The sequence below is a fragment of the Carettochelys insculpta genome, chromosome 1, assembly GCF_033958435.1.
Source record: "Carettochelys insculpta isolate YL-2023 chromosome 1, ASM3395843v1, whole genome shotgun sequence".
NCBI lineage: Eukaryota > Metazoa > Chordata > Testudines > Carettochelyidae > Carettochelys > Carettochelys insculpta.
In genome coordinates this window covers 282,929,970-282,955,448 of record NC_134137.1, presented here as the reverse complement: position 1 = coordinate 282,955,448, position 25,479 = coordinate 282,929,970, and the positions used below count along the sequence as shown (strand labels likewise).

At 45.8% G+C, this 25,479-nt stretch overlaps 1 protein-coding gene across 2 annotated transcripts in view; it reads left to right on the top strand.

Annotated features, from left to right (window-relative positions):
• The window catches only part of SLC25A17 (solute carrier family 25 member 17), a 65,906-nt gene extending 43,942 nt beyond the window's left edge, over nucleotides 1-21,964 (top strand). Inside the window, exons 4-10 of one of the 2 annotated variants that reach the window (XM_075009607.1) lie at nucleotides 1,566-1,717; nucleotides 4,210-4,326; nucleotides 5,661-5,806; nucleotides 14,210-14,224; nucleotides 17,798-17,893; nucleotides 20,113-20,195; nucleotides 21,303-21,964. In XM_075009607.1, coding sequence (XP_074865708.1) covers nucleotides 1,566-1,717; nucleotides 4,210-4,326; nucleotides 5,661-5,806; nucleotides 14,210-14,224; nucleotides 17,798-17,893; nucleotides 20,113-20,195; nucleotides 21,303-21,450 — 757 coding nt within the window. In that variant the 3' untranslated portion in view covers nucleotides 21,451-21,964. The remainder of the gene's footprint in view (nucleotides 1-1,565; nucleotides 1,718-4,209; nucleotides 4,327-5,660; nucleotides 5,807-14,209; nucleotides 14,225-17,797; nucleotides 17,894-20,112; nucleotides 20,196-21,302) is intronic. The other variant, XM_075009616.1, reaches the window with a different exon arrangement.
• Nucleotides 21,965-25,479: the final 3,515 nt, after the last annotated feature.

Sequence of the window (25,479 nt, the reverse complement as noted above, 5' to 3'; positions counted from 1 at the left end):
GTACTGCTATGAGGAAAAAAAAATATGTATCTCTGGCACCGCTCCACCTGAAATGGAATGGCTGTGTGCTTCACATACTGAAGAAAAAATGATTTTATGTAACTTTTTTTCTGGGCAATGGGAAACATATTGATTCCGATGAAGACGCTTAAGAGCCCTCGATAAAGCTAACTTAATTTTGGAGAACTTGAGGCACTTGGAAAAACAATAAAAGGTGTAAGATCTCAAGCATACTGTGGTGTTAGTTGGCAAAGACTCCTGTCACACTATACAAATATTTGTGGTAGTGGAACTGATGGGTTTGTTTGTTTGTTTGTTTGTTTGTTTTTAAACAGGTTTAGCTAACACAGGTTTTATTCTTAGATCTTGTCTGCAACAGGAAAACAGACTGTTCTTATAAAAAACATTTGTATCAGGTTTCCCTCATTCCTGTCTTTCCCAAACAATGTTGAAAACAGCTTCCTGTTGATCTGATCTAGTTAATCTTGCTGATGTGCATTAGATGAGACAAGTTCAATACCTGAATAAAATTCAGGACAACAACTTCTACTTTAATCGTATTACCACAATAGGTTGAATTGTTGGTATTGGTAACCTGAACTGCTAAAATAAAATGATTTTTCTTATTTTTGATGTTTGCTGTTTTGCACTTAGGTTTCTTCTGAAAAAATATTGTAATTAAATCATTGAAAACATCTCTGATTTATTAATACTTCACGCACTTATTTTGTTTTAAAATAGAGTATTGGTTCATGTAAGGGGTGTGTGTATTTATTTTTATTAACTTCCTGAAATAGAAGAAACCAGAAACATGCATAAAAGTTTTTTTCTTCCTCCATGTTCTCTTTTCTCACTACCAGTAACTGTACTGACAGTTAATCACAGAAGCCTGTAACTTTAGAAACTTAAATCTTTGTGCTTTCCCAACTAAATGCAGGGAATGTTGATACACACAATTTGAAGATATATCAACTATATAGATTTTTCCTGAGTCTGCTTCTCGTTTCATTTATTCATGCCTTTTTAACACCACTTATTTCAGTGGAATTATTTAAATGTTAGCAGTGCAAGCAAAGAATTGAGAGTAATTTTAATCAATAAAAGAGTTAAGAATTATATTGGATGAAATTGTTTCAACATACTGGTGTATATGAGATGTGTGAATCTCTCTTCCCCTCCCCCCAAAGAAAAGAAAATTCGATAAACACAATTTTTAAAAATTGTGTGAGATTTTTTGTGGCAAAAGGTAGATGTTTTCTATCCCAAAGGTACAGTTGTTCACTAGTATATGAAAGATTCCACTATTGGTGGATCTGTAAAACACTTGGGATCCTTGTAGATGAGAGGCATTGTATAATCCTTCTTGGGTCCATAACTGTATTATCTGTGGATCTGGCTTCCAGTGCATTTTTTTTTTTCCTTTTCCTGTAGAGGCCTGATCCAAAGTTTGCTGAAACCACTGGAGAATTCGTCTTGACTTCAATGGTCTTTGGATCAGACCCCAGATGCTTTCAGTTTATAACTGTACTTTTCTGACCCTCATTTTGTCTGTTTTTTCTCCTCAGCCTGGCACCGTATCGAGGGTGGTTCCCTGTTATCTCCAGCCTCTGCTGCTCCAATTTTGTCTATTTTTATACATTTAACAGTCTCAAAGCTCTCTGGGTCAAAGGCCAACATTCAACAACAGGCAAAGATTTAGTCCTGGGGTTTGTTGCAGGTAATGGAACTTATAAGGCATCATGAAATAGTATGTTAAGAGATTCTGTGAAGCTGAGATTTTTAACCAGATATCACATAATGACCTCCCTGCTCTGTGAAGCCCATTGGAAGTCATGCAGGCTGGATGTTTTGTATTTTTTTAATTTTATAATATAGAGGACTGCTTCATATTATGGTTTTATTATTCATCTTGGCTACGTCTGCACTAGGACACTACGTTGAAGTAGCCCGTTGAGAAGTGAGAACATCGAAATAGGCTACTTCGACGCATATCATCTACACATCCTCCGGGGCTGGTGCCATCGACGTTCAATGTCGAAGTAGCGACGGGGAACATTGAAAGGAGCCGCCCCGGAAGGAAATGCAGAGCGTCCACACACACAAGCGCTCCCCGTCGAAATAAGGGGCCAGGAAAGCCTGCGGATCGGGTCACAGGCTGGACTAGCCCTTCTGGGGCAACAGCAAGCCACTCCATTAAAGGGCCCCTCACAGACACATACAGCCTGCACAGCATGAGGTCCGCAGAGCTGGCAACCAGTGGCAGACCCCGTGCACACAGCATGGACCCCCAGCTGCAGCAGCAGCCAGAAGTCCTAGGCTAAGGGCTGCTGCACACAGCGACCACAGAGCCCCGCAGGGGCTGGGCAGAGCATCTCTCAACCCCTCAGCTGATGGCTGCCATGGAGGACCCAGCTATTTTGGTGTAGTGGGATGCGGATTGTCTATACACGCCCTACTTCGACGTTGAACGTCGAAGTAGAGCACTACTCCCATCTTCAGATAGGAATAGCGATTTCGATGTCTCGCCGCCTAACATCTATTTCAATGTCGAAATAGCGCACAACGCGTGTAGACGTGACGCGTACTCTTTCGACGTTGTGCCAGCTACTTTGAAGTAGCCGGCTAGTGTAGACGCACCCCTTGTGCATTTACTTTAGATGGTTTACCACTCCACTATCTTGTGTGTGAGAAGGAACACATAAAATGATTTCTGTTGGTTGCACTGACAAAAAATAAGAGATGCTGAACTGTTTTTTCTATGTAATATGCCCATTAGCATGGTACATAGGTCCCATTGTCTTCTAGGCTAGATCGTGGTGGGAGTAAATTTCCTACTGATATTAGGCTTCTCTGTTAATGAAAAGTTTTGCAACTTTGCAATATTTTGAATTAGGGATGTAAAAGGTTAACTGGTAAGCCTTGGGCTTACCAGAATGCTTACTTGGTAACCGGTTAAGTGGACTGACAGCCACGTCACGCTCGCCAGGATATGGTGGTAGGCAGGGCTGCGTGGCAAACAGGTGGGATCTTGATTGTGCTGCAGTGGCCAGGGTTGGGGGCATGGAGGCCTGTGGCAGCAGCCCTGGTGCAGGCAGAGAGGACAGTGGCTCTCGCTGAGCCCCAGCTGGGAACAGACAGGACCCCGCTGCAGCTGACCTGGACCTCGGACCCAAAAGCAGCGCTGTGGTCCCACCATGCCTGTATGCAGCCCCGGTAAGACCCCCACACACCCTGGCTTCCCTGCTTTCCACCAACAGTTAACCAATTAAATTATATAATTTTAATCGTTTAACCAGTTAATGGTTTCTGTCTGTATTTACATCCCTATTTAGAATGACTACATCATCTTTAACTAGTTGTTGGATCATTAGCTTTTGCCACTATCATTGTATCATGCAGGATAGAAGTTCCAGCAGTTATCTAATGGGTGAGAACTCTGTTTCCCACCCATCCTGCCTTCCTCTACACAGGCAATAAAATAAGATTGGAATAGCTTTTAACAGAATTTACTGTCTTGTTTTTAAAGATCCCCAAAGCAGTGAACAACATGACTTTTCTGATAACTGAGTCTAGGTGGCTGGTGACAAATAGCTATGCTTTTCAACCTATTGGGACACATTGGCTACGTCTACACTAGCACAAATCTTCGAAATGACTATGCAAATGGCCATTTCGAAGATTACTAATGAGGCACTGAAATGCATATTCAGCGCCTCATTAGCATGCCGGCAGCCGCGACTCTTTGAAATTGCTGCGTTTCGCTGCCGTGCGGCTTGTTCAGACAGGGTTCCATTTCGAAAGGACCCCGGGAACTTCGAAATCCCCTTATTCCTATCTTACTTGCATGGCCATTTTGAAGATTTGTGCTCATGTGGACACAGCTGTTAATTTCCAAAGTGACACCATTGGAGACTGGGAATTTGCTTGGCTGAAGGGCCCTATAATCAGTTTCTGAAAAATCTATTGTTTTCGCTCTGTGGCATCACTGGCAAAACTACAGAAATAATTTTAGTTATGAGTTGTGTAGTTATTTTTCCCGGGCTTTTTAAAATTTCCTGCAATGTAGTTTTCTTTACTATCTGAATTATTACTGAATTATTTTGTACAGTGAAATTAAAGAAGAAAAAAATTAAGGAAGAATCCTTTTTGTTTGAGTTTTACTTTTACTAACATTTATTTTCTTCTCATGGTGGGTTACTTTTATATTAGGTGTAGTGAATGTGCTCTTGACCACTCCTCTCTGGGTAGTGAACACACGGCTGAAACTTCAGGGAGCAAAGTTTAGAAATGAAGACATTGTACCAACCAACTACAAGGGCATTGTGGGTAAGCACCTGCTGCTGTCGTTTTTCTTAGTGAGTTTCATGTTGGCGAATGATACTGGATCAATGGCTTTGAACACCAATGTCCCTTATCCACAGTAGCACAAGTAGCTCACTTTCTCTGTATATGTGCCCAGTGTTCGCTGTTAATCCTGCAACGGGCCACACCTTAGGAAGGAATCTTGCGGTCTTCCTGACCAATCAGTTCTTGAAGTTTTTTGTAGAGACGGACAAGGAAGTCAGCTTTTGCCAGTTCTGATCGTCGCTGTTAGTGGTGCGGACACTTATTTCACTAGGTCCACAAACTGTTTTCCTGAAGGTTATTGAATATCCAATAAGGTAGCAGAGACTTCCAGTTATCCCTGAAGTGGACTAAAGTTTGAACTGTCAGTCTAGAAATGCAAACTTTATTTACCATCATTAACCTCCTGAGCTAGCCAGTCTTCCAGATTATTTCAGTTTTTTGAAATATGTGTCAGTCCTCTTTTCCTTGTAGCTCCTATACTGTAAATTTCTGTTGCTGGAGGTAGGATATACATCCCCTGATTCTATTTTTCTTCCTTATTGCCTGAGAACTCTGGAGAGTGAACTGATGGCCATGACCCACAGGTGCTGAGTGATTAGCATGTCTCCCTGAGCATTTTGCTTATTGATCTCATTGTCCTGATCCAGACTTTAGATTGAGAGAAGGTGAAATATGTAAACTTTGTGGTAGATAGTTTCTCTAAACACAGTTCTTTATTACAGACATTTCAAACTTAAACTGTTGGAAATATAGGGAATTGTAAATGAAAAAAGGTTCATGTTTAAAGTGAAAACCAAAGGTGTTCCAGTTCAGCCTCTCGATTTTAGTGTTAGCAGGTGGTGTCTGGGAGATGACATTCTGAGACAGCTCCCAGTGAAATGGAACAGGGGCAGGGAGAAGTTAACTTTATGACGATCAGCTATGTTGCTTTTTTTAAAAAAAGAAGCATAACCAAATACAGCTCTGAACAGAACCATTTTAGCTAGAAGAATCTCATGGTGATATTGGAACTCTAAAGAAGGGGAATAGAGACATTAGCAGATAAATATACCCTTTCTGACTAGGACCCGTTTGACCAAGAAACACCTCTTCTCTTTCCTCTTGCCACACAGTCCATCACAGTCCCTGAATTTGCTCATTAGTTTAAAAGGCAAAAGAAGTGTTTTACAGTGACCAGTGGGAGCAGCCTGCTGAGATGATTCGTACACAGTGGAGGATAATTTCCAAATGTAGAATTAATCATGCCCTTTGCAATAAGACTATCACTTTGTATGTTAAGAATTCCTGTTACTTCTTTCCACTTTCCACATCAGATGCCTTTCAACAGATAATACGGGATGAAGGAGTCTTGGCTTTGTGGAATGGTACTTTCCCCTCCTTGCTTCTGGTCTTCAATCCTGCCATACAGTTCATGTTCTATGAAGGGCTTAAACGAAAGCTTTTGAAGACACGAGTTCAGGTGAGATTAATAATATTATATTTTTCAGATCCGAAGAAACTGATTATCTAGTGTGATGTGCATAACCCAGATCATGCAACCTCAGTTACTAGTTTCTTGATGAAACCCATAACTTTTGTCTGATTTATAGTTCATCTATTAGAAAGATCTTCATTCCTGATTTAAAGGGGTGGAAAATTTACTGTGGCTACGTCTACACGTGCACCCAACATCGAAATAGCTTATTTCGATGTTGCGACATCGAAATAGGCTATTTCGACGAATAACGTCTACACGTCCTCCAGGGCTGGCAACGTCGATGTTCAACTTCGACGTTGCGCAGCCCGACATCGAAATAGGCGCAGCGAGGGAACGTCTACACGTCAAAGTACCACACATCGAAATAAGGGAGCCAGGCACAGCTGCAGACAGGGTCACGGGGCGGACTCAACAGCAAGTCGCTCCCTTAAAGGGCCCCTCCCAGACACACTTTCATTAAACAGTGCAAGATACACAGAGCCAACAACTAGTTGCAGACCCTGTATATGCAGCACGGACCCCCAGCTGCAGCAGCAGCAGCCAGAAGCCCTGGGCTAAGGGCTGCTGCCCACGGTGACCACAGAGCCCCGCAAGGGCTGGAGAGAGAGTATCTCTCAACCCCCCAGCTGATGGCCGCCATGGAGGACCCCGCTATTTCGATGTTGCAGGACGCGGATCGTCTACACGTCCCTACTTCGATGTTGAACGTCGAAGTAGGGCGCTATTCCCATCCCCTCATGGGGTTAGCGACTTCGACGTCTCGCCGCCTAACGTCAATTTCAACTTCGAAATAGCGCCCAACACGTGTAGACGTGACGGGCGCTATTTCGAAGTTACTGCTGCTACTTCGAAGTAGCGTGCACGTGTAGACGCAGCCTGTGTGTCCAAGGAAGTTATTCCAGTGATACATTACCCTCAGTTTAAAAAAAAATGGTACTTATTTCTAGGCTGAATTTGTCTTGCTTTAGCTTCCAACGATTGATCTTAGGTCTCTGCAGGATTGAAGTTCTGTCTGTTATTAGAAATCTTTTCCTTGTATTGGTATTTGTAGACCGTAATCAAGTCACCTCTTACTGTGTCTTAGTTCAAGTCAGTAGCTCCTATATGGTCCTGTGAGAGCATCCTCTATTAAAGTCACAACTCCCCTGCTATCACTTGCCTTGGGTGGAGACACATGCCTCTTTGCCTCCTGATGAGGGCTCTTTCAGTCTGCACAATTCCTGCCTGCATTGTATGTTTCACAAGTCAGACTGCCTAAGCAAGGCTGCTTTGCTTTTTTTGACAGAGGCTATAGATAGCATAATTGCCCACAGTCAGCGTACCAGACCTAAGTAAGCACATTTATTCTTAAGGTGACAGCATAATAAAGAAAACAAATTAAAAACAATAAAAGCCATTATATCTGTTACTAAGCTTACCAGAGATGATCCAAGTTCCAAAAAGTGATCTGCCAAATGATCAGTCCTTCACATGTCATCAAGGGTTTTCTGTGGTCTTGTGTTCATAACAGGTGTTAGTTCAGAACAAGACTCCACAGGCTTGTCTACATGAGCCCTCTCCTTTTGGAAGGGGCATGTTAATGAGGGAGTTCGGAAGATGCTAATGAGGCACTACCATGAATATGCAGCACCTAATTAGCATAACGACAGCCTCAGAGATTTGACAGTGCCGCTTTTGAATCACGCGCCGCCCATGTAGCCAGGGGCCTTTCGAAAGGAGCCCCCAGTCTTTGAAAGCCCTTATTCCCATTTGTTTTGGAAGGAAGGGGTTTTCAAAGATTGGGGGGGTCCTTTTGAAAGGCCCCCAGCTACATGGGTGGCACGCAATTCGAAAGCGGCACTTTCAAATCACTGCAGCCACCATTACACTAACAAGGCACTGCATATTCGTGGCAGCACGTCATTGGCGTCTTCCAAACTCCCTCATTAACATGCCCCTTCCGAAATAAGGGTTCTCATGTAAACACCCTCCCCTGTACCTGTGAATCATTCCTTTCTATAGTTTGGGCTTCAAATTTTATCCTCAAGTGTAACAGGTAATCAGTAGATAATGATTCTTCCTTATGGTGCAACTTCAGAAGGATGAGTTCTTGCATGACCTGTGTTTGTGTGCATGCACACATTGTGCGCATATAGTGATGGGATCAAGCCAGCTGGCTACAGGAGAGTGGTGGAAGGCAGGTATATTAGCCCCAGGATAAGCAGGTTCCATGTAGCTAAACAAAGGTTACTTCAGGTTAATTAGGACAATCAAGGAGCCTGGTTAGTCCAGGTGAGAGGCCACTCAAGGAGCCTGCTTTTAAAAGCCTCCTTCAGGAGATAGTGGTGGGATAGGAGCTGTGGGAGGAAGGCATGCGGCTGGAGAGTTGGGCAAAGCACATGGAGGGAAACATCACAATTATGTAACAGCAACGAAGGGTCCTGTGGCACCTTATAGACTAACAGAAAAGTTTTGAGCACGAAAGCTCATGCTCAAAACTTTTCTGTTAGTCTATAAGGTGCCACAGGACCCTTCGTTGCTGTTACAGATCCAGACTAACACGGCTACCCCTCCGATACTTGACACCACAATTATGGAGGCAAAGGGCAGGGGAGAGACTGAACCTGATGTCTGCCCTGTCACCACCATGCCCAGGGGGCTACCGGCAGTGTTCCCTGTAAGCTGAGCACTTGGCTGGCTGCCCAGGAGAGATTCAAGTGCCACTTGGTTGATTGGCAGAGTGCCCACTGCCACCCACAGTGGTCACTATGTGTTTATATATTGGTGGTGCACATCTGCACATGCCTCAGTGCACATAACAAACCTTATTCCATCCATGGATGGAAAAAATCAGAGGGAACACTGGCCACCAGGCTCGTCTTCCCCTGCCCCTCTCACAGAGGGTGGGAATCCTGTATGACGGTTTGGCCCCCTTGGGAGATCACCTGATGGGATACCACTGAGCCTGCCTTTGCTGGCAGCCTGGGCACCCCTTAACCCTGTTTTGTTGAGCCAGGCCCTTAAGTCTCCTTTAGCACACACACAGGTAGGGTCACACCCATCTACAGAACGATACGAAAACTGATTACCTTGTCTCTGCATTTATGCAGAGCAGCAGCAGAGGAGGGAGGAGAGAAGAGCCATGTCCCCACAGTGGGGACAGAAGCTGACCCAGCCAGTGTGCGGCTTAGCCTTTTAAACGTAGAGTGGGAGGAGGTGGTTCAGGGTATGGCTTCACTACAGGGAAGATTGACCGTCCCACAGTCAATCTTCCGGAGTCCGATTTAGCACGCCTAGTAAGGGTGCAGTAAATCGAACTTACAGGGCATCTGCATCTGTGCTGATACTCCTGCCCCCTGTTAGGAGTAAGGGAAGTTGATGGGAGCACACATACTTGTTGATCTCCCTTAGCGGAGATGGTGTGGAAGCCCGAATTAAGGTACATCGACTCTAGCTATGTAATTAAAGTAGTTGGCATGGCATACCTTCATTTGACCTTCCACTGCAGTGTAGACCTGCCCCTAGCCTTTTACATGCAGAACGGTAGCAGGGGAACCTGCCTGATCCTGGTGCAGGGAGGGTTAGAGGCTGAGCCAGACACTCCCTATTTACTTGGGGTGGTGAGGCGGGAGAGTAACTGGTAGCACTAACCAATAAGCAGATACTTTTTGGTTCTGTGTAACCAGATACTCTCTTACAGGGGTCGGCAACCTTTCCAAGGCAGAGGGCTGAAATTTGACCTTTTGACCTCTATGTACAATGGGAGTGCCAGTGATACTTTTTACAGTCTCTAATAGTCCTACTTACAACAGCTTCATTAATAAATAAATGAAGAGTCAGAGCTTTACTTTGTAGGTGTTTGTTGGTAGCATTAGCTGGCCTTTTGTTAATTCACAGGCAGCATGGCTTTGAGCAAGCTTACGGCTGCATGAGGGAGGAGGGATGGGGCTGAGCTCCTGCCTGGCATACCAATGAAAATCGGCTTGTGTGGCACTCTTAGCACCGGTACTGGGGGTTGCTGACCCTTTCTCTATTACATCCCTACTCGGGGCTCCCCTCCCCAGCAGCTGGCCTGATGCACAGTGGAGCCCTGAGCCTCCTGGGCTGGAGTCAGGCAAGCCAGGGCTATATCTGGCCCAATGGGCCCTGGCCAGGGTCGGGGGAGGACCTGGCTCTGTGCACTGCTAGTCCCCTTTCCCTCTTCCTCCCACTGGCTAGGGGACCAAGGCTGCCTGGAAGATTTTCCTCCACAGCTGAAATTGCTACCAGTCAGAGTGGCTGGGGTGGTACCTGGGAGCAGTGGGGAAGTAAGTCGTCATGGGCTAAGAGGGAAGGTTGTCTTGTGGTTCAGGACTTGTTAAAAAAGAAAAATAAGGAATAATTGTCATTTTTTTTTTACAGCAGAGAGCGGTAAATGGCAGGATCCCTGAACAATCTCTGCTAGGATCTGCACTCTTCAAAACATTCATAAATGGTCTGGAAACAGGGATAAACAGTGAAGTAGCACAAAGTGCAGATAAAATGAAATTACTCAAGATACTTATAGTCCAAAATCGACTGTGAGGACTTGGAGATCTCACTTGACTAGATGACAAACTGGTACATGAAATTCAGTGTTGCTTAGTACAAAGTACTAAGTACTATGAAGTAACAGAGAGGAAGCCGTGCTAGTCTATACACTATCAAAACAAAAAGCAGTCAAGTAGCATTTTAAAGGCTAGCAAAATAGTTTATTAGGTGAGCTTTCGTGGGACACACCCACTTCTTCAGACCGTAGCCAGACCAGAACACACTCAGTATTTAAGACACAGAGAACCAAAAACAGTAAGCAAGAAGGACAAATCAGAAAAAGATAATCAAGGTGAGCAAATCAGAGAGTGGAAGGGTGGGGGGGAAGGTCAAGAATTAGATTGAGCCAAGTATGCAGACAAGCCCCTATAGTGACTCAGAAAGTTCCCATCACGATTTAAACCATGTGTTACTGTTCCGAATTTGAATATAAAAGCCAGCTCGGCTGCTTCTCTTTCCAGAACTGTGTGATGATAATTCTTCAGTAACACACAGACGCTTTGTATATTGGACAGACTTTAACTCCCTTAGACAAAGGGTCAGTGGGCACAAAACAGACATCAAAACACTCCAGATCCACAAACCAGTTAGTCAACATTTTAATGGAATGGGGCATTCTGTCAATGACCTAAAGGTATGTGTGTTACTGAAGAAGAATTATCACACCGTTCTTCAAAGGGAAGCAGCTGAGCTGGCTTTTATATTCAAATTCGGCACATTAACACATGGTTTAAATCGTGATGGGAACTTTCGGAGTCACTATAGGGGCTCATCTGCATACTTGGCTCAATCTAATTCTTGACCTTCGCCCCCACCCCTCCACTCTGATTTGCTCACCTTGATTATCTTTTTCTGATTTGTCCTCCTTGCTTACTGTTTTTAGTTCTCTGTGTCTTAAATATTGAGTCTGTTCTGGTCTGGCTATGGGCTGAAGAAGTGGGTGTGTCCCACGAAAGCTCACCTGATAAACTATTTTGCTAGTCTTTAAAGTGCTACATGACTGCTTTTTGTTTTGATACTATGAAGTAGTTATCCTCCTCTATTCGGCACTGGTGAGGCCACATCTTGAATATTGTGTGCGGTTTTGGGCCCCCCAGTATAAAAAGGATGTGGATGTGCTGGAACAGGTGCAGCGGAGGGCAACAAAAATGATTAAGGGGCTGGAGCACAAGACCTATGAGGACACTCTGAGGGATTTGGGCTTGTTTAGTTTGCAGAAGAGAAGACTTAGAGGTGATTTAGTAGCAGCCTTCAACTTGCTGAAGGGGAGCTCTAAAGAGGAGGGTGAGAAACTGTTCTCAGTGGTGTCAGTAATGGTCTGAAGGAGTAATGGTCTGAAGCTGAAGAGGGAGAGGTGTAGGTTAGATAGTAGGAAAAACTACTTCACCAGGAGGGTGGTGAAGCACTGGAATGCATTGCCTGGAGAGGTGGTTGATTCTCCATGCCTAAAGGTTTTTAAGTCCCTGCTGGGATGACTTAGTGGGGGTTGATCCTGCTTGAAGCAGGGAGCTGGACTAGATGACCTCCTGAGGTCCCTTCCAGCCCTATGATTCTATGATACATAGGAAAACATACTCCCAATTATACCTACAAAACAATGCTGTCCGTGGTAGCTTTTACCATTCATAAAAATATTTTGGCATCGTGGATAGTTTCCTGGAAACATCTGTTCAATATACAGCAGTGGTCAAAAAAGCTAGCAGAAAGTTAGAAACCATTAGAAAGAAGCAGACGATAAAACAGAAAGTATCATACTACCACTGTATAAATCCACGGTATACCCACACTTAGAATACGGTATTCAGTTTTCAGCCGAGTTCAGAGAAAGTGATTAGAATTGAAAAAAGTAGAAGGGTGTGCAGTAAAAATTATGAAGTGCGTGGACCAGAGGAGTGACTAAAGAGTGTGACTGTTCAGCTTGGAAAGAGATGTCCTTGGTCATGAGAGAGGTCTATAAGATCATGAAGAGTTGGGAGAAAGTGAGCAGGGAAATGTTATTTACCTTTTTACGTAACACAAGAACTTGGAGATCACCCAATTAAATTAATAGGCAGCAAGTTTAAAACAAAAGCAATACTTTTTCACACCAGGCAGAGTCAGGCTGAGGAGCTCCTTGCCATGGGATGTTTTGAACACTAACATTATAGTTGGGTTCAGAGAAGGATTAGGGTTCATATGGAGGATAGGTCCATCAATGGCTATTAGCCTAAATGAGCAGGGATGCAGCCCCATCCTCTTTGTGTCCTTAAAACTCCCAACTTCTCAGAAGCATGTGACTGTTGAGAGACAGGATACTGGGGTAGAGGGAACAAGGGATTCACCATCCCCAGAAATTTCTTGGGAAACCCAGTTAATTTTAAAATGTTAGTCATGTAACACACAGAGTCTTTTGAAGCTCATAACAATTTCTACTGTTTATTTTAGTGATGTCTCTCCCTCTAGGGATGTTAATATAATTCCACAACACTACATAAACACTTGTGTAAAAATACAGTGACCTTGTAAGATTCTTAAACTTAGGTATAACTCTTTTCAATATATTTTGTTCAGGATACCACTGTAAATTGCCCTATCTGTCATATCTATCTCTTGAATAAATTAAATATATTAAGCTTCTTAAGTCTTACTGTAAACAGAGGTGAAAGTGGGCTGGTACAGATTTCTGGTAATAACTGACCGCTGGTACTGGCCCATACACAGTGGACATGAAAGCACTGCCATGGCAGTGATTTAACGTCTCTGGTCCCCTCCCCGCTCATTAGTGGCCCTGCTGTTTTGGCCTAGCTACACTGCAGTGGCAGTGCTTTACTGCTCCTTTTGTTTGAGCAAAAGGTGTGGCGACATTAAAGTGCTACCACAGCAGCACTGTTGGATTCAACTGACAGGGCCATCAACAGCAGGGGAGCAAAAGGATCAGCTGCTCTGTGGTCCAGTGATTTTAAAAGGATTGGGGGTTCTTGGATGCTACTACCATAGCAGTGGTGGCCAGGAGCCTTGGGCTCTTCAAAATGCTGCTGGAGATCCAGGGCTCTTGGCTACCGCCTCTACAGCTGCAGGGTTCCTGGCTGCAACAGTAGCGACGGAGGGCTGGCTGAGTGACTGTGGTCCCTAGGCCAGCCCTTTGCCCCATGCCCTTCTCCGGCAGCAGCCCAGAACCACTCCCAACTTTGCCCAAGAGAAACACAGCCTATCAGTAAATCCATTCGCTTAGTTTAACCCTTGACTGTGAGGTATATATTCTAACTCAGATCGTTCTTGTATCTTTCTTCTGACCCTTTTCAATTTTTCAACATCCTTTGTGAAGTGTGAACACTGGACGTGGACATTATTCCAGGAATGGTCTCATCAGTCCTCTATGTCATGCCACCTTTCTGATATTCCCCTACTTAGGCATCCAAAGATCATATTTGCCCATTTAGCCTATGTCTAGATGGCGGTCACTAGTTTGGGATACAAATGCACATACAACTCTGCGGCTTTTCTCTGCACTCAAAATAGTGTAGTAGTCTGGATCTGCTACTCCTTATCGTGAGTGGGGTGAAGGAACCTTCAAAAGAGGCCCTTATTTCAAACTTTGGTGCCATTTGGATGGCACCATCACCTAGTTCAAAATAAGGTATCTAGAAAAAATTTACGCAATTTGCGCTGCACAAATTGTGTACATTATTTGGAGCTAGACATACAGTTTAGATGTAGCCTTAGTGACAACATGGCACTGGGAGTGCATATTCATTTGGTTATCTAAATTATTTCTAAGCCCTTTTCACTGTCACTGTGTTCCAGGATGCTATCTTCCATATTGTAAGTGCAACTTCCGTTTTTTTTTGGTTCTTGCAGTTCAGGAGAAACAAGGTGGGTGAGTAATTATCTTTTATTGGAGTAGTGTCTGTTGGTGAAATAGACAAGTATTTAAGCTTTCTGAAGTATTTAAGCTTTTCTTTAGCTCTATAAAAGGTAAATGCACGATGGTACAGATGAAGTGTAAGAGGTGAACATGATGCAAGAAGCCACTTAAAAGAAAATTGGCAATTAATATCACTGCCAGTCACATGATAGAAGAGTTAGTAGATAACAAATTGTTGTAATGAACCATAAAACAGATCTCTATTGAAACAATGAGTTTTAGTGTCCAGCAGAGTTATGAATTTAAATACTCGTGCTTGCCTTTTGAAGGTATTGTGAAGGTCCTTTGAAGATGAGTACTGATGCGTAAAATGTGGAGTGAGCATTTTATGCAAAGTGTTCACCCTGATGTGATAAGGCTTTTTTTTTTCCAGCTTTTATCATTTTTATGTGTGAGTTCACTCAACAGCATAGAGACTTGTTCCACCCACATAGCTTTTACTGGTGCATGAATATGAAGCCCAAAAACTTGTCAGTTCCACCAACTTTTGTCTTTTCCACTAATAAGAATAATACCTCACCTACCTTATCTGTTTCATATCCTAGGATCAGCATGGCTGAAACACTGCAACCATACGTTTTAACATAGCCAAATGCATGTTTGTGAATGAACCTATCTAACTAAGAAATGCCATCTGACCTCTTTGACTCACCTATTTCCATCATTATCACTCCACCCATTTTAGGTCAAATGCAAATTTTACTAGTATTCGTTTTATATTTCCTTTCAGATCATTGACAAAGATATTGAAGGGCATTGAACCAAAACCAGATTCCATCATGGCCCTATTAGAAATCTCCCCCGGAGGAGGATTCCCCATTTTCAATTTCTTTTTATGGCCTATTTAATTTAATATAGCTACATTGATTTTGTATCAAGCTGTTTTAATCAGAATTTCATCCTGGACTAAATCAGTGCCTTAGAGAAGTCCAAATATATTATGTCCTAAAAAGTCCTTTATCAACCAAACTTGTAAGCTCATCAAAAAACAAGTTTGTTTGACAAGACTTGTTTTCTATAAAACCCTGTTGACTGGCATTCACTGTGCTTCCCTTTTTAAAACTATTTACTGATCGTATCACCTATCAATTTCCATTATTTTTGCCTTGGCAAGATGTCAGACTAACCAGCATATGCCTGTGTCATGCATTTACTTTTTTTTTTTCTTTTACGTATGAACAGAACATTTCCTTTTTTCCCAGTTCTCTGGAGCTTCTGCAGTATTGCAAGATTAGTTGAAAAATCACCATCAGTGGTTCAGAGCACTCTTTGGTCAATTATTTTAATAAGCTTGTATGCAAATTATCTGGTCCTGCCAATTTTAAAATGCTTAATTTTAAGAGTTGTGCTTTAATATTTGCCATATGTATTGACTGATGAGAAGGTGTTCCTGTATCTCTAATACAATATATGGCTACATAAGCCTGATTTTTCCCAAATACAGAACAGAAATTTTTGTTGACTACTGGGCCTTTTTTACATTCATTGTTATTTTTACAGTCTTTACTATTTGATCTATACCATTGTTTGGATTTCATTTGTTCCTGATAGGTTTAAAGAACTGCATATTATCCTTAACCCTACTGGCCATAACTTTCTTATAACTTATTTTGCCATATCAGCTGTCCACATTTCCTAACTGCGGATTTATAAATTAGTTTATGATCACTTGCATTTGAGCAACCATCAGTTTTTAGTTCAATGATCAGTTCAGCTTTGTCAGTTAGAGCATGGTTACCCAAATGGGGGGGCCTGAAGAAATTCCGGGGGGGGGGGGAAGGCGTGAGGTGACCCAGCCCTCCCATCATTCTCCCCACCTGAAGAAAAAGCCAGCGTTTGCTTCCAGCTCTCAGCTGCTGCCATTTTACGTGGGTGACCTGGTGTAGTAGCTATAAAAAGGAGTCAGCCGGGAAAGACCCACTTGGAGCTAGCTGCCTTCTACAAAGATGAGTGAGTGTGAGTTGGGTGGGGGAGGATGAGATTAGATGAGAGGCCGGGGTGCCTGGCTTAGGTGAGGGGGATGGGGTAAGAGTGGGGGCTGGTGATGCCTGGCTATGCGGGATGGGAGGGGCTCAGGTGGGCAGCTCACAGGGCTTGAGTGGTCGGCCGGTTTGTGGGACTCGTGGTGCTTGTGTAGCTGGCCCTAGCATCACAGGGCTCATGCAGCTCGGGCTGGTGGCTGGCCCCGGCAGTGCGGGGCTTGGGCAGCTCAGGCTGTTGGGTGGGTGACTGGTCCCAGCAGCATCGGGCTTGGGCAGGTTGGGTTGGCAGGCTGGCAGGCAGGTGGCTGTCCCCAGCAATGTGGGGCTCAGATGCCTGGCCCTGGCAACGTGGGGCTCTGGCAGCTTGGGATGACAGGGGCGCGGCTGGCCCTGGTAGCAGGGGGCTTGGGTGGGCAGCCTGGGCAGCTGGCCCATGGCTGGTGGGAGGGCTGCTGGTCCCAGCAGGGCAGGGCTCAGGCAGCTGGTGTGTAGGCAGCTGGCTGGCCCAGGCGGCTGGTGAGTGGGTGGATGGATGGCTGACCCCGGCAGCACAGGGCTGGGGCGGGCAGCTTTGGCACCACAGGTCTAAGGCGGATAGGTGGCTGCTGCAGTCAGCTCTGGTGGCCCACAAGGGGCCAAGGAAAACTATTGGTGCTTGTTTTTAATTTTAAGTAACATTTTATATCAAGTTTTTGTGTTTATTTTAAATTACAAATTGAATTTTTTTGTTAAAGTGGGGATTGGATGATGGTGAAGAAGTGGCAGGGGGGCGTGACGGTTTCTCAAAAATCAAAAGTGGGGGCCTGATGCCGAAATGCTTGGGAACCACTGAGTTAGAGTGAGGCCTAATAGTACAGTCTACTTGTTAAGTCTATATGTTTGATGCAGTGTGTGTGTATGTGTGTTAGACTGTTTCTACACATTATAGGCAGATATTTAAAGTTCTGCTCTTCCTGTTCCATTTTATAGCCTGTAACAGATCTCCATAAATAGGTCATCTTGTGATTTATCAGAACGTTAAACTACAAGCACCTCAAATCCTGTTCCTCTGAATTGTCAATAACTTTGATGTCATTATGAGCTGTAATATGGAATACCATCCCTGCACCCTTCTATCTACTTTTTGCTAAATAGTGGGAACGTAATGACTTTAAACATTACAGTCATATGACTCCTCCCACTGGGTTTCAGTAAAAGCAATTATATCAGAGGACATAGGCACCAAATCTGTAGGTGCTCCAGGACTTCACTTTCAGCTGGGGCGGGGGAAGCAGCCTCCAGCTAGAAGGGAAAATGACACCGACATCAAAGGAGATACGCAAAAGGTTACTGAAAATCATGTCTGGCTGTGCCTATTCAATTATCGTTTTGATCCTGAAAAGGAAGAAGTGTCAAACACCATGCAGTCCACTAAAGATTTTTATTGATTTTATGTGGACAGCACTCAGATGCTATGGTGATAGGTATAAAACTGTAACATGGATAACTGTCTGAATTGTTTCTTCATACGAACAATATTTTCCTTAATCTCTTGAACAGCTGACCTCTTTGGATGCATTCATTATCGGTGCTTTAGCTAAGGCAATTGCCACCACTATCACCTACCCCTTGCAGACAATACAATCAATTTTGCGGGTGAGTATTATTTATACTGAATATAGGTCCATCTAACTCACGTGTGGGCAATAATTTTTGATGATAGGCCACTCCAAGAATTTAGTATGTGATCAAGAGGTGCACTCTTCCTTTATATTAATGGAGGAGGTGCAGGGTCTGGGATGGAGGATGAGTGCAGAAGGGAGCTTGGGGTAGGGGCCTGGGGTGTAGAAGAGGGTGTGGGGTCTAGGGGTCTGGGTGAAGGAGGAGTTGTGACCTGGGCCAGGGCATGTGGGGCAAGGTCCGGGAGGGGATATGGGTATGGTGCAGGAGAGCAGTCTGACCTGTATGAGGGATATAGGAAAGGGTGTGAGGTCTGGGAGGGGGTTTTGACCACGGACAGGGGGTTGAGGTGCAAGGTCTGGGAGAGGGTATAGGTGCAAAGGCAGGGGTGCAAAGGATTTGGATTGTGACCTGGGTGGGGGGAGTAAAGGGTTAGAAGGAGGGCACGGCTGGGGTACTAGGTGCAGGTTCTGGCTGGGAAGTGCATATGTATGTGGGTCCCAGTCATCAGCCCAGCAAGACCCTCGGACAAGCTCCCTGCTTGCTAAGCCCTTGCATGCCACTCAAAGCAGCTGGCTCCATGAGCCCCTGGGGGAGGAGGACGAGCATCAGGTGCTGTCTGTGCTGCAGGCACAGACAAGACTGCTCCCATTGTCTGGTTTCCAGCCAATGGATCCACAGAATTGTGCTGGGGCGTGGGCAGCACACAGCCCCTGGGGCTCATGATGCACAGAGCACATGGCCCCAAAGTTAGATGCTCCGAGCAACATGTGGGCCCCAGAAGGCAGGGAATCAGCCCAAGGCTCCCACTGGGCTCTGGGACTGTAGTGGTGGGCTGGATTTGGCCTGTGAGCCTTATTTTGCCCATCCTGATTTAAATCCAGGAAAAGGCAGCTCTGCCTCTGGAAGCCAGTACTGTGTAACCCTATACCATCTATTCATGAGTCTTTAATCTAGAAGTCTTTTTGGCTTTGCTGCTTATGCTCATCATTGACAGGTCTCACTGTGTGTAAAGACTTAGACTTGAGCTTTTTCATTACTTAGCCAATGGAGCCTGCTGGAACTCAGTGGGGACAGGGCAGTCTCATAAACAACTAATAGTAATTATAATATAACACATTTTTGTGGTGTCTTTCACAAACTCTTCTGAGGCACCTTACAATTTAAAATGTATATTCAGACTTCTGAATATAAATAGGAAATAGGCTCCATAACCATGGGGAATAAACGCTAAAGAGTAAATGATTAAAGGTGAACTGAAAAAAGGAAATATACATAAGGTTTGCTTTACTCAGACCACTACTTGCTTTCAGCTTTGGCCATTATTTAAGTACCAGAGGAAAGTGAACTCCTCATAAATAATGCACCCAGCCAATTGCCCAATGCTGTACATATAATTGGCATGGTAAGTGAATCACTCAGTCCTGATCCTTGCAAGCACTCATACATCTTGCATAATGTAATATGATTCTTCATCTTAGCGTGGATAACTATAAGTGCTGACATTGGTGTGGTATTACAAAAATGGTAAAAATGTTAGTAAATATTCATATCTGCTTGCTTTCATATGCTAGCACTGCAGAGTCAACTGTGGTAGAATTAGTTTGATGTTTGAGTCAAGCAGGAATCGCTCAACATCAGTACAATTTATAAATAAAGTTCCAGTTTTAGCATAAAATTCTACCCTTCTTTACACCTGTGTAATTTTACTGAAGGTAATGGCTTTGCATAGATGTGAGAGCATAATTTGTCCTGTTGAATCTTTATTAACTCAGTGATGCTCAGTTCAGAAAAGCTTGACTTTCAGATCCCACGTTGATTTTGCAGGACTGGTAATTGTCAGTAAAACAGTTTTCACTTTAAAGATTATTATGTTTAACTGGTTGGAAAAATAGTGTTGTGTAATTCCATATTTGGTTAGAGTGGAGCTGGACTAGAAAAATCAATAAAATTTCATTTGTATCAAACAGGAATTTAATCAGATAAACTCAGGTCAGTAAAAGCTTTACCTTTTGACAGCCCAAGCTGGAAGACAAGAAATAGATGTTTGATAATCAGTCCCAGAAATTACCATGGAATTTAATAGCATCTCCACATTTCACCTATTCATTAGAGTTCTTGGTCTGGCATTGAGGGTTATGGTTAGGAGAAGATAACTCCAATAAGTTATTAACCTTGTTTCTTTTCCCTTTAAGTTTGGACATCACAGATTAAACCCTGAAAACCGGACACTAGGTAGTCTTAAGAATGTTGTCTATCTTCTTCGACAGCGAGTAAGGTGAGCTTTCTAATTCTTGACTTAAAGACTCATACAATCCCACAGAAGTATGGGCTTTAACATATTGGCAGTTAGGATTGCTATTGTAAAACAGAGATGGGAAAGCAAGTAAACACTTCCAAATTAAATATTTGCATGTAGTTCAATGGGAGGTGATTCAATAGCTACTAAATCAGCCTCTTCTCTGGAAAAGAGTTGAGTAGCCTGTATAGAACAATTACCCTTCTCTGCTGAGCCTTTACCTTCAAATTTAAGTAGCTGAGAAGACTGCATAGGGTAAGAAGTCTTAATTCTCTGTAACTTAACTTTTAACTTTAATTAGTAATAGGTCTGTAGTTAACTGGAGGTCAGTATGTCACTAAGGCTACGTCTACACTAGCCAAAAACTTCGAAATGGCCATGCAAATGACCATTTTGAAGTTTACTAATGAAGTGCTGAAATACATATTCAGTGCCCCATTAGCATGTGAGCGGCCACGGCACTTCGAAATTGACACGGCTCGCCACCGTGCAGCTCGTCCAGATGGGACTTCTTTTCGAAAGGACCCCGCCTACTTCGAAGTCCCCTTATTCCTATGAGCAGTTGGAAATAAGGGGACTTCGAAGTAGCCAGGGTCCTTTCGAAAAGGAGCCCCGTCTCGATGAGCCGTGCGGTGGTGAGCCACGTCAATTTCGAAGTGCTGCGGCCACCCGCATGCTAATGAGGTGCTGAATATGTATTTCAGCGCTTCATTAGTAAACTTCAAAATGGCCATTTGCATGGCCATTTCGAAGTTTTTGGCTAGTGTAGACACGGCTTAAGGGTGTTAGTTGGTCAGTAAGTCAGTGGGCAAGTGTCTGCCTTGTAACTGGCCTCTTTGCTGTCAGTCTCTGCATAAAGACTAAAAATTGACTATGCCATGGAAACCGACTTGTTCTCCTTAACTAAAGTTGTACTCTGATAGGGTAGAGTGTGTGAGAAGCTTGTTCCGTTTCCCATCCTTCATCTGTCTTTTAGGGGCAGAGAAAGAGCTTCAGTGGGCAGAGCTTTCAATGCTGCATTTCTCATTAGTACTGTAGTTTGTTTAGAGAAAACTCTTCACATTTGTGAAACCTGTTTTTTCTCAGGCGTTTTGGATTGGTGGGACTCTACAAAGGCCTCGAAGCAAAGCTCCTCCAGACTGTCCTCACTGCTGCACTCATGTTTCTAGTCTATGAAAAACTGACTGCTGCTACCTTCACAGTCATGGGATTAAAGCATTCACAGAAGCAATGAGAAAGTGATCTTTACAGCACAATGAGCATGGAAATAAATTGGGAGTCTGAAAAAGATGGTCCAGTATTTGAGGAAAGGCCATGTAGCAAAGAAGAATTCTCTCTCTAGGATCACCTCCTTCTCCATTACTTTCCATCCTTATTGTCAACATCTCAGAAGCTGCTTGAGGGGAAACATAGAGGGTAGTCCTGCGGAATTTTCTGCCAGCCCCCTTTTGTGGCGGTTGCTCACTGTATTGACATTCTGTGACCTGATTACGTTAGGAAATTAAATGGGAAGGATTATTTTAGCACTTGAGATTAAAATCTGTTACTGGAGTGGTTTGGTTGCTTCTTCTGGTGGGAGGAATTATTTTTACTGTATTTACTTTTCCTTTTTTTTTTCAACTTGCCCTTAGCCATTCTCCTGCTTGTACTGGCTGTTGGCAGCTGGCAGAGAGTTGATTTTGTGTAATTCTCCCTGCCGGGTGCTCATCTCATCTGATACTAGGTTAATTAAAATTATTCATGCAGAATTGGGCTCATGGCATATTTCCATTTAACTTCTGATTCTTTCCCACGAGGTGCATGACTAGGTGTTATTTGAAATATCTGTCAGAAGGTGAGACTTATGAGAAGCTAGAATGCAAATTTCAAAGGATTGAGTGTGCTGTCCCTCTGAACCGCTCCTTTTTCCCCTGTGACCTTGGGAATCAAACATTGGTTCTTATATGAATGCAATGGACCTGGCTTCCTAAAGCCACTAGGTTGTATAATAGCGGAATATAGGGTTTGTAATATCACAGCCAGTATGTATTCTGTAGAGTCTGGTAGCCCAGCTCCTTCCGCCTGAAAGCAATTATTAGTTCATCAGTATTATACCTCAAATAGTGTCAGATACCATAGAGAGAAGAGTAAATTCCTACAATGTCACACTCAGTTGTAAATGTTTTGTGGCAGAAAGCATGAGATGATGTAATTGTTATCCCAGCTAGTGTAACTACACGTGCTGCTCTTACTTATTTTTGTAGTTGCATAAATCTTAGTCAGTGGAATTCTGTTAAATCCTATTATAATCTTTGCCGTGTTTTCAGCAATATTGTTTTGAACTTGTGATTTCAAGATTCAGGTAAAATCATGCTGAGTCAGTAGCTGGACAGATTCCTCTAGGGCAAAGTCAGGTGCTTCAGGAAGTAGCATTTGGTAAATAGCACTCTTCCTCCTGAGATAATGGCTGCATCTACACTCGCCAGCTACTTTGAAGTAGCCGGCACAACTTCAAAGTAGCGCGTCGCGTCTACACACGCCGCCTGCTACTTTGAAGTTGAAATCAACGTTAGGCGGCAAGACATTGAAATCGCTATTCTTATCAGAAGATGGGAATAGCGCCCTACTTCGACATTGAACGTCGAAGTAGGGCATGTGTAGACGATCCACGTCCTGCTACTTCGAAGTAGTGGGGTCCTCCATGGCGGCAATCAGCTGAGGGGTTGAGACGTGCTGTCCAGCCCCTGTGGGGCTCTGTGATCACCGCGTGCAGCAGCCCTTAAAGCACCATGGACGTGGACCTCCTGTGGCAGGGAGCTGAGTGTGTGCAGGCAGCAGCAGCCACATGTGCTCACCCTGCATGCCCTCCGCGACACCCTGAGCCACCCACCCACCGCCCATGGCAGGCAGGCAGCCAGCCACCACCCAGAGCGCCCCCAGGGTTACCCCCCCGCCAGGGGACCAAGGGCTCCCAGGTGTCTAGCCGGTGGGGTTAAGAAGCAGTGGGGCCCCTTCTGGACAGACGCCGAGCTTGGAGTTCTTCTGGGGTGAGGAGGAGATGCTCCAAGTAATGCCCGCACATCTGGAGCAAAGTAAAGGAGTTGCGACAGTGTTACACCCAGGCCTGGGACTTGGCCAGCCAGTCTGGGCCGCCTCCACCACTTGCCCCTATTACAGGGAGCTCAGGGCAATCCTGGGCCCCTGGGACACCTCCTCCCCCACCCAGCCATCCTTGACACCATGGCCGAGGAGCCCCAGCAGGCCTTGGAGCCGGAGTCCGGCCCAGAGGCCAGCCCCGCACCCCGGGGGCTGCTGGAGGAGCCTGCCCTTGGGACCGCCAAGGAGCGGGAGCTCCTCACTGACCGCCCATCCCGGAGCTCCAGCCGGGTGTTTGGCCAACGGGCATCCCCTGACCGCAGCAGTGGATCGTTGGGTATGTACCCGACGGGGGCACACCCCTGGGCCATGGGGCAGGGCACCAGACACGACCGGGGGCTCCCACGCTCCCAGCAGACCCTGGCCTGCCACAGCCCAGCCACAGCATGGGCCTGGGACAGCGGCATGGCCACCAGTGCCCATCAGCACCCGCTCCCACCGACAATGCTGTGCCCTAACCCTGGGGGGAGGGGAGGGGGGGCTGACCACACAATGGGGCCACCCACAGGGACACTGTGCCCACGGACAGGGGACGGGGAGGGGGACCCAGTTCCCATGGGGGAATGGGGGGCACGGGCCATGGGCCAGGGCACAGTACTAATGGCCGCCTTCTCCCTCCCTCCCCCTTTCCTCAGCTGCACAATCTGAGGCCCCTGGACAGCTAGGTGCCATCTGTCGTCTCAGAGAGCGCTCCCGGCATCCAGGGACTGCTAGCATCCAGGGGCCCTGCCAGTGCCAGGATGGGCCCTACACCACCGGGCCAAGGGGACAGCTGTCATGGACCCCCAGCTCCTGGTGACTCTCTGGCAGGAGGTGGAAGTAGCCAAGGAGAGGCTCCGCCACTACCAGAAGGAGGCCGCCTGGCACTAGGCAGCATGGCAGGACTTCATGGGGGTCTTCAAGGACATCGCCGGGTCATTCTGGGAGGTTGTGGTCCTGCTCCCACCTCCCGCTGCCCTCCCCGCCTGCTGCCCCACCTGCCAGGCCCCCAGGACTGGAGCCTGCAGGGGCTAAAGATCAGGCAGGGGAGGCAGCCCAGCCCTACCTGCTGGTCCTCCCGGCTTCCAGCCAGCCATGCTGGGTATCATGGGCGGGGGGCGTGACCCAAACCCGCTGGGGGTCATGCCCATCCACCTGCACCCTGGTGTGATGGGCTGATGGCCGTCCTGTCCACTGCCCCCACCCCCCATATATAGTTGTGATTCGTTGTACAGAAATCATAGGCGACAGTTAACAGTTAATAATCCAAAAGTTTTATTTTTCCCACACCCCTGTGAGACCTGTGCTTGTTGCGGGGGGTGGGTGCAGGTGGTGGCAGCGGTGTGCAGGAGGCCCGTCAGGGAGGCGCTCACTGGGCCCCCTGATCAAAATGTGCCCACAGGGCCTCTCAGACCTGGACCTGTCCCAGAGGGTCTGGTAACTGGATGCGACGGCCAGCTGGGGGTAGCCTGGGCTGGCGTCGACTGCACACCCCTGAACAAAGGCCTCCCCCTTGCTCTCCACCATGTTGCGGAGCATGCAACACGCACCCACAACCTGGGGGATGTTCTGCAGGCCAGCGTCCAGGCGGGTGAGGAGGCAGTGACGCCGGCCCTTCTAGCAGCCGATGGTCCTCTCCACCACATGGCGGGCATGGCTCAGGTGGCAATGAAACCACTCCTGGCTGGCGTTGAGGTGGCCAGTGTACGGGTGCATGAGCCAAGGCTGGAGCAGGTATGTTGCATATACCATAAGGGAGATGGGCACAGTGGAGTCCCCAGGTGGGACCTCTCTGGGGGATGTAGGTCCCTGCCTCTAGCTGGCAGCACAGGCCTGAGTTCCAAAACTTGCGGACGTTGTGGGTGCAGTCGGGCCAGCCCACATACATGTCCTGGAAGCAGCCCCAGCTGTCCACCATGGCCTGCAGGCCACCGAGTGGTAGCCCCTCCAGTTTCGATATTGTCCCCCGCTGTGGTCTGGGGTAGGGGACATGAGCACACGTGAGGGTGTGCAGGGTGCCCCCGTCCCCCTGGGCATCCATCCCAGGCAACCCCCTTCCCCTGGCCCCCCACCTCCCAGTGTAAGCGTGCCCAGGCCTCCTTACCTCCATGAGGATGGCCCCCACTGTGGCCTTGCCCACACCAAACTG